This window comes from Falco punctatus (assembly GCF_963210335.1).
Source record: "Falco punctatus genome assembly, chromosome: 10".
Classification (NCBI taxonomy): Eukaryota; Metazoa; Chordata; class Aves; order Falconiformes; family Falconidae; genus Falco; species Falco punctatus.
Window position 1 is genome coordinate 16,372,776 of NC_137590.1, and position 9,198 is coordinate 16,381,973.

Sequence of the window (9,198 nt, forward strand, 5' to 3'; positions counted from 1 at the left end):
AGCCGTCGGCCATCGCTGCGACACGCGGGCTGGCAAGGCTGTGGGCGGGGCTGTGGGCACCGCCAATGGCAGACGAGCCCGCGGCCGCGGTGGGCGGAGCCTCGCCGCAGCGACCCGCCGAGTTGCCCCTCCCCCTAGCAACCGCCGCCGCTCCCTGCGCGCCTCGCTCTGCCCGCGGCCGCCCAGCGGCGCTCGCCGCCGCCGCCGTGATGCGCGCGTGACGCCAGCGCGTAGCGTGCGGGTGACGTGCGGTCCCGGGCAGGCGGGCGGGGCCGGTTTGAACGCGGAGGAGACGGGGCGAGAGCGGGGCAGGTAACGGGCCGGGCCGAGGCGCCGACGGGGCGGCGGGCGGCGGGCGGGCGGCCGGGGTGGCGGGCCCGGGCCCGGGGAGCGGCCGGGCGGGGCGGGCCGGCCCGGCGGGCCGTGAGGCGACCGGCGTGAGGCCTGCAGGGCCGGGCCGCGCCTGCCCCGGGCGCGGGGTGCCGCGGGGCCCCGGCGGGAGGCGGCGGAGCGGGGCGCAGCGGCGGGGGCGGTGAGGGCCGGGGGGGCGAGGGCCGCGCCCCACCCGCGGCGGGGCCGTGCGGCGCGGCCGGCCGTGCCCGGCGGCAGCTGCCCGGGGCGGTGCGGCCGGGCGGCGAGCGCGGCGGCTCCGCTTTGTGCCGGCGGGGCCGGGCGGGGGCCGCCCGCTGAGCGCTTCCCCCCCCGAGGGACCGCGCGGGGCCGGGGCGCGTTGGGGCCGCGGGGGTGGCGCGGGGGCGCGTGCCGTGCGCGGCCGCGGTTCCTGCCCGCGGAGGCCCGTGCGCGCCCCGGTGAGCTCTGCCCGGGGGGAGCGCGGAGCCGCCGCCTTTGCTTCTGGGATCGGCCGGGGCTCCCGGCTGGGGCAGCGGGCCTGTCCCCGCACCGGCCTGCGTGGGCGGCTGGGCCGTGGCGGCTCCGCGCCAGCCTGGAGCGTGTGGGAGCGCGGTGGTGACAGCCGGTGGCCGTGGCGGCCGGGGCCTTACACCTTCCCTTCTGTCTTTCAGAAAATGGCAGTTAATGTGTATTCTACTTCAGTGACCAGTGATAACTTGAGTCGACATGACATGCTGGCGTGGATCAACGAGTCTCTGCAGCTGACGCTGACGAAGATCGAGCAGCTGTGCTCAGGTAAGGGGGCTCAGGGGAAGCCCCGGTTCGACGGGTACCCCGGTTCTGTGGAGGTGCAGCTGCGCTGGGTGAACTGCCTGTGCTGGCCCTCTGTAGCCATGCTGTTGGCTTAATTCCTGGCATCAGCAGGTTCATGGCCAGTGTTACAGTCTGGTTATGGCTACGGTTTTATTGAAATGGTTGTTAGTAACATAAGCATGAGGAAGAGGCTTGTTCTTCTGACTTGCTGCAGTATAGATGCAGTAAGAATGAATGAGGTCAGTGTGGGAAAAAAAAAAAAAAGACTCTGAGGAGAGGGTGTTTTCCAGTGAGGAAATAAGCATTTACTCTTGATGTATAGGCATGGTAATGAACATGAACAAACGTGACTCCTTATGGAAGAGATCTACTAAGAGGGAGGAACTCCTCTATGGGAAGTTGGGCAGAAGGAGAGGTGTGAGGAGGGTGTACTGGTGACTCTTGGGTTCACCTTCTGGGCTTTGCAACTCCTTATGGTAAAGGAGTGTGTCAGTCTGTGTCAGCCCAGCTGACTTTAGCATGGCTGAATCTTGGATGAAGTTGTAGGCAGAAAAGGGGAAGTGGTTGTGGTACAGAAATGGAGTCAAGTGTCATCAGAGGGAGGAGTGTGTGTGTGGGGGAGGAGGCTTGTAAAACTGAATAGCAGGTAATGGTCTATGGGGTAAGAGTTGAAAAAAAACCTTAAGGCTAAAAATGCAGCCTTGGTAAAAGATGGTGATTTAGAGAACTGCAGCAGGTAGATGGAAGGGACTCAGTGAAAAGTGGAAGTGCAGCCCATACAGTGAGTTTGAGATAAGGTGTTGCTCACAGGATGAGAGATGTGGGTGGAAAAAAAGGAGGAATAAATTTAAGTTTGGGACTGTCAAGGCAGCCTGTTGCTGAGTCCGTGGAAGAAACGTCAACAAAGAATATAGAGAAGCAGAGGACTTAAAGTAGACATCTGGCAGCTGTTTGTAGTGGCTTTTGTCTAGTGAGGTGTTGGAGAAGAACTGTAAGGGTGAAGGAACTAAAGATCTACAACCACAGGAGTAAAGGAAATGATAAGGATTGTCTGCTTTCAGATAGGCAGGTTAAAAAACCTGTTGTGTGCAGCATTGACTTATACAGCTGAGAAGTTTTGCTTAGACGTGGTGCAAGTCTTGAATGCTGTGAGAGTTCTGCCTAGAGAAGTGAGGATAATTAATACTGACTCTGCAGAATTTCAGCTCACCTGTTCTCAGGAAAAGCCTGTGAGCTATTGATGTGGCATGTGCAGAGTAATGTCCCTTTCCTGTGTCTGCAAAAATGCTTCATGCCTCTGCAAGTATGGAAGTGGCTTTTGTTGTCTGTCATAGTCATGTGAAAGCAGGAGTTTCCAAGCATGCTTTTGTTACCTTTGGCAAGGGCAGTAGTGACAGCAGCAATTTGAGGTTGCAGAAATGCACAAAAGATGACCTTTGACTCATAACGTGGTCTCTTTTTTTGTAATGATGCTTATTGCTCTGATTACCAGTAGTTAGCAAACCCCTGATTTCTGGCAATTTACTAATTTTAATTAATTTTGAATTGGGCACTGGAGTTTTTCAGCAAGTGAACTGAAAGACAGTGCAGATCAAATGGCAAATTTTTTTTATTTACACCAGTGGATGAGCAGCAATCTTCTAGGAACAGGTGAAAATGGGAGACCCAAAAGACCCACAAAATAGCTTGACAGAAAGTGAACAATATAGGGCCTTCTGTTACCTGTGGTTGCAATGAATAGACTAGTTTAGGGCAATACCACTATGGTTTACTTCTTGGCCTCACAAAAGCTTGTTGTGTAGCTGTTTGATATTTTAGGTTAAGGTTCCCACTACTCTCCGTGTGCATCTAATTCATTGATATTGATAAGGGAATAACGGTAAGAATGTTGCAATTGTATTTTCAGTAGCACGCAGTTGCAGATCACTGCAGAGTGAGGATATAGTTTAAAAATACTTTTTTATTGGGTATGTATATTATATGAAAGCTAATCTACTCTTTGGGGCTGAACTGAATCCTTCTTTTGGTCTTATTACAGTAAGAGCTGAAATGAAGGACATGAACTATTTAAAAGTAATAGAAAGAAACGCTGTCTTATTTCAGTTCTTTGATTAAGGCTTGATTTAAATGTGATACAGCTTAATTTGGCCTCTTACCTTTGAGGACACCTTGAATTGTGTGTAGGTTCTGTTTGTAGTAAGTGAATGTATCACTATTTTAATAATGTTTAAATACAGCTTTTAGAATAATTATTTTTTCTAGTTTAGCTTTATTAATGTTGGTAAGAGGATAAGATAGCTTTGATAAGAGATTACATGGCTTAGACACCTGTGATATCTCAGATCTGTATTGATGTCCATGAAGAAAGGAAGGTCAGATTCCTCATTGGATTTTTTTTTTCCCCTCTTTGAATTATAGAGGCAGGATTGCTCTTGTTCATTAGAGTTCAAGTCATAAAACCAAAAGTTGGGTTCTGCAGCTTGCTTAAGGATATTTACAGCCATGCTGCACTAAACAAAGGAGAATGAAGGTTCCTGTTTTCTTGCTTTTGATGCCTTTAAGGGGTTGTGTAGCTGAGGAATGAGTCAGGTCAGTTTGCTGATCTGACTGAAAAACAGCTTATGTAGGCTAGTGAGCTGACTTGATTCATCCTGGGATTTGTATTCTTTTCCTTTTGGCAGGTGCTGCGTACTGTCAGTTTATGGACATGCTCTTCCCAGGTTCTGTAGCGCTCAAGAAAGTGAAGTTTCAAGCAAAATTGGAACATGAGTACATTCAAAACTTCAAGGTTCTACAAGCAGGTTTTAAACGAATGGGTGTTGACAAAGTAAGCTGGTTTGTAATTGATTCAAAAGTAGATGGAACATACTTTCAAATTTAGAGCTAAATAAATCTGGGAACAGAGTTTGCTTTTTGTTTGTAAATCTCAAAACTTTTGGTTTTGGTTTGCACTGGTGTCATCACTTGATCAAGGATGCCATCTGCTTTACTCCAGCTAAGGTTAGGTTTCCATTTCTTCATGATGACATGAATTCTTAGATTTTAATTGTGTGCAACTTACGTAGCAGAGGCTAACATTGAAATTCCTATGAGATAAGGTTTACTTAAGCTTCCTGTTTGAACCGTCTTTGTACCAGGTATGTTACCATAACCTGCTGGTATGATAGTCCTAAGGACTTCCCATTCCTCTTTACAAGCATGTAGAATCACAGAATTGTTTAGGTTGGAAAAGACTTTTAAGATCACCAAGTCCAACTGTTAACCCAGCACTGCCAAGCCCACCACTAAACCGTGTCCCTGAGCGCCACATCTACACATCTTTTTAAATGCCTCCAGGTATTGAAATATGTAATTTTAAGCTAGTGAAAATGAGATCCGTGAAAAAGCTTTTCAGATCAAATGGTAGTTATGCTTACAGAAGGGTGATTTATCTAGGTAATAATTACCGACAGCTTGTTTAGTGTGATGCAGAACACTTCTGTGTTAAAGCTTTTTCCTGTCCTCTAAGAAGGCACCTCATTCAGTGTTGACTGGCAGCTTCAACACACACTGAATCAGTCTTCTGCATGGGGGAAGGAGCTTGTGCAATATGTCCAAAACTGGACACGTGCTTTCAAATGCCAAATAATCACATACTGGTAATGGCTCTTGGCCCCAGGTCATGGACTGTCAGCTCATGGCCTACAGACAAGACTTCACAATTTGCTGCATCTTTTTAATAATCTTCAGTTATACTCCTCATTCCAGAGAAATTGTAAGTAGCAGGTCTGTGTGTTAGCGGTCTGAAATTGGTCAGCAGTCCAGATTCATGAAACCTAGCACTGGATGAGCCAGCTTCATGTTTACAGAAGGAAGTTTTGTGTTGAAACTTGATGTAGCAGAAACCTTGCTGCAGAATTATTTAAATTATGTGGACCCTCACAGAGAAAGCATGATTTGTTTTTAATTCCAGTTATTAGCAAAAATTCTGCTATTTGACATACGGTTATGTTGAAGGAGGATTTTCTTTAGACTGGACAAAGAATTACATTTGCGTATCTTCTGAGTGCACTAACTTGAAAACTTTTTATATAAAGAGAGAGAGAGAGGTTCTTTATCCTTAATATGAATTTGACTTTTTATTTTTTCCTTCCAGATAATTCCTGTGGACAAACTAGTGAAAGGAAAATTTCAGGACAACTTTGAATTTGTTCAGTGGTTCAAAAAATTTTTTGATGCAAACTATGATGGGAAGGAGTATGATCCTGTTGCTGCTCGACAAGGCCAAGAGACGGTAGCACCGAACCTTGTTGCTCCAGTTGTGAACAAACCCAAGAAATCTCTCAGTTCTAGCAGTGCAGGTAGAGAATATAGTTAAAAAGATTATCTAGATCATTAAAAACTCTGGGGAAAGTAAGATTGGGTTGCTATTTAAGATCAGTGTATGAAATTGTAGTATTTTGCATCTTGTTTCAGAGGTGCTAGGCCTCAAACACTGAGTCATCCTGTAGTAGCCAGTTATCTGGAAGCTACAGAAAGAACAACCTTTAAAAGAGAAAGTGGCAAGGATCGGTGCCGACACGTGCGAAATAATAATAATAAAAAAAGACAAGTCACATGGAGTCAGGAAGAAGGAAGGAACATGTCTTCAAACTCTTAACTGCCTAAGCATGTTTGGAAGGGGATTAGTACTTTTCTAGGAGGAATAAAGATGTTCTGAGAGGAACTAACACTGAATTAATCTTGCAGCCCCACAGAGGCCCATTGTTACACAAAGGACCGCAGCAAACCCGAAAACTGGTACTGGAATGGTCAAAAAGGCTGGGGGAGATGACGAATCAGCAGGATTGATTGAGCAGGTGTGTTGGCCAGAATGGCACTGTGCTGACCTGTGCTTTATAGATTTATGTGCAGGTTTTTTCTTTTTTTTTTTTTTTAATAGCTTGAAATGACTGGGTCAGGCAGATGGAAGAAAATGATCTGAATCTAGTAAGCTCATTTAAAATCACTTAATCGGAAGCCTTCATTATAATGGTCTTGCTTTCCTGATAGGAGCGAAACCCTTTCTGCAGTACATGAGTACCCCCGGACATTTAAACCTAATATGTGCCATATCATGCATAGCATTGTTTTTAAGTATTTCCACAGCTGTGTTGCAGCTATCACAGCATTCCAACTGAGCTATGAGCAGCTGCTACTTCACTGAAATACTGAATGTAATACAACTAAAACTGCCATCAGTGTGAGCGTTGTCTTGAAAAAATGTCTTGGCAAAGAAAACTGCAGGGTTAGTGCTTTACCTATTTCATGTAATAACCCTTTAGAATTTCCAAGTGGTATCACTTGTGTTGGACTGGGTGTTTGTTGTGGCAATAATATTACAATTTGAGAAATACAGCTTTTCCTCCTCTCACAGTCCCCCTTCCCACCCCATCTTGGTTATCTTTGAAGTGCTTTGCATATTAACACCCTTCTGAGACGTTCGGGGAGCCTGCCTTTTCGATAGATACTATTGAATTCTGTCTTTGGTGGATAAATTATTATTGGTGCCCTTTGGCAGATCAATGTATTGAAACTTACTGTTGAAGATCTGGAGAAGGAGAGAGACTTCTACTTTGGCAAATTGAGGAACATTGAATTGATCTGCCAGGAGAATGAAGGGGAGAATGATCCAGTGTTGCAGAGGATTGTGGAAATTCTTTATGCCACAGATGTAAGTAATCTGGTATAAATTATATTGTATAGGTCCTCCCTCCCCTTGTAATTGGAAGCTGGTTTGCTTTCCAGGGGCTCTGTCTATTTCTACATTATTATTTTTTTTCTTTAGGTTTATGGCCTAGCTTTTTCCTGTAATAAAGGAACAGATAACATAATTACAGTCAGGCAGCAAACAAGGTTAGCCTTTCATGAAGGCTAACATATAACAAATAGATCAAAGCTGAGGAAAATAACTCTTCTGGTAGTATGTCTTGACGCTGTAAATGGTGTCTTAAGGGTATTTATCCTGAGTAAAAGGAGGGGAAAAAAAAAAGAGCATACAGAGTAGCCAGGAACTGGTTTGACATCAGATATTCATTAAAGCACTTGTTTTATTCCCCTTCAGGAAGGCTTTGTGATACCTGACGAAGGAGCACCGCAGGAGGAACAAGAAGAGTATTAACAGACCACATACTGTACCAGCAGAGCAGCAACATCAGAATTCTTTGCCCCAGATCATGTGCTTAACTGTAAAATACTCCACTTTATTCTTAGAGGACTCACTGGTTTCCTTTCATAAGCAAAAAAGTACCTCTTCTTAAAGTGCACTTTGCAGAAGTTTCACTTTTGACAGTGGGTTTGAGTTAGGAGCTCTTTCTCACTTCGTAGCAGAGCAGTATTCACATCTAGGTGGTATATTTAGGGAGCAAGAGGCTGAATATTTGGAACTTGTTGCAGAATGGTTTGCTGGTAAAATACTGGTTTGTGGGAAGAGTCTTTTTGTATCTAAGGTGGTGTGTAGTAGAGAAATTAAAGACTCTGACTCACAGAAAGATTGAGTTAATGTGAAATTGCAGCACAGAAATTATAATAAAATGCCTTAAGAGTATTTAAAATATGCTTCCATATGCCAAATTGAAGTAATGTGACAGGAGATTTTATGTGCTTCATATTGGGGGTAGACGTTTGTTTAACTCCATTCACTGCTGTCTGAGAGGCCTTGCATGGCAATCTCACTTTGTCAGCAAGTGCTCAAAAGGGGCTATTAAAACAAAACTCCATTCCTATGTAAAGCTGCTTACTAAGTGATTAGTTCTCGATGAAATAGGCCTTAATGTTGCCTGTCACAAGATTAGAGGGAGTATGAACAGCTGAGACACATAAATTACCTTGAAGAGTGCTAAAGCCTTTTTCTGTGGCATTGTGGCTAATGACTTTGCCAAAATGTACTGTGTTTTCTGTAAGAAAAAAACAACAAAAAAAGCAAAGGGCATCTAGTCTTACTGCCTAAAATGTTCTTCAGAAGTAATTTTCCTTTCTGGCTCTTGTTTCTATTTGTCCTGTTTCTCTATTTTTGTTGCTGTGATTTTTGGTCTCTTACTTGTTCCTTTCTCTTTGCCATCCCAAGAAATGCTGATCAAATCCAACAGTTGTAACAGGACTTGCACTGTGCAACTGTCTTAGAATGAAAGTGAATTGAGCATGAGGATGATGATTTTTCTGTTTCTCTTTTTTTTTTTTTTTTTTCCTTTCAGACCAGGGCATATCTAATAATACTAGCCAGTTCAGTAGTCTTCTGGGGTAAAAACTAAAAGATGCTGGCTAACAGAGCTAATGTTATTGCAGAAAATACAGTACTGAGACTAACTTAAATATTAATATTTAAAGTACTTTCTTTAACTGTCCTTTTTTGCTATCATGCCCCTCATTACTGTTGTGTTTGGCAAGATCCTGCAAGACTTCTGATTCCCCTTCACTACTGAGATTGATCAGTCCTGTTGTGCTTGTATTCATTTGTTCCTGGTGGTAGCTTGTCCTAAAATGTGTGTAGGAGAGCATTTTATGGTAATTGTTGTGTAGTGCATGAATCTTTGTGAAATTCAGAGAAAAACCCAAATTCAGTGAATGCCAAAAATGCAAGTATTTAGCCATTGTTTAAAATTGCAGTGGTGCTATTTCTCTTGTGGCCTTTTAGACTTTTGTTGCCCTAAAACTCCATTTACTGAGAAACCATATTTGACTTGGATTTTTCTTGACAGGGTTTTTCTATTTTAAGCAGTTTCTAAATAAAGTTCTGTATTTCAAGAGTGTCATGTCTACTGAAGTCTCTCATGCTTTCAGATACATTTAGGCAAAGCTAAAGTTTGTGATGGTTTTCATGATGAAGCTTGCAGGACCTGGAATATCAGCTTTCATTCTCCAGTCCTAGTTGCAGTCATTGCTGACTCGAGTAGCAGTAATGTTGAGACTTTCCTTGGAGTGTGTTGGGGGAAACCATTGCCCGAGTTTACTGAGTTTCTTTTTTTTTTTCCTTTATATTTTTTTTTCTCTCTCCTTCCCACAAGTGGATGAAATGTG

General features: G+C 44.4%; 1 protein-coding gene across 1 annotated transcript; it reads left to right on the forward strand.

Moving 5' to 3' along the window:
• The first annotated feature begins 161 nt into the window (after window positions 1–161).
• MAPRE1 (microtubule associated protein RP/EB family member 1) lies at window positions 162–8,930 on the forward strand. Its single transcript, XM_080404063.1, has 7 exons — window positions 162–312; window positions 1,023–1,146; window positions 3,846–3,991; window positions 5,300–5,504; window positions 5,893–6,002; window positions 6,704–6,856; window positions 7,247–8,930. Exons 2-7 carry the CDS (start codon window positions 1,026–1,028, stop codon window positions 7,301–7,303), a joined length of 792 nt encoding a protein of 263 aa, XP_080260189.1. The 5' UTR covers window positions 162–312; window positions 1,023–1,025; the 3' UTR covers window positions 7,304–8,930.
• Window positions 8,931–9,198: the final 268 nt, after the last annotated feature.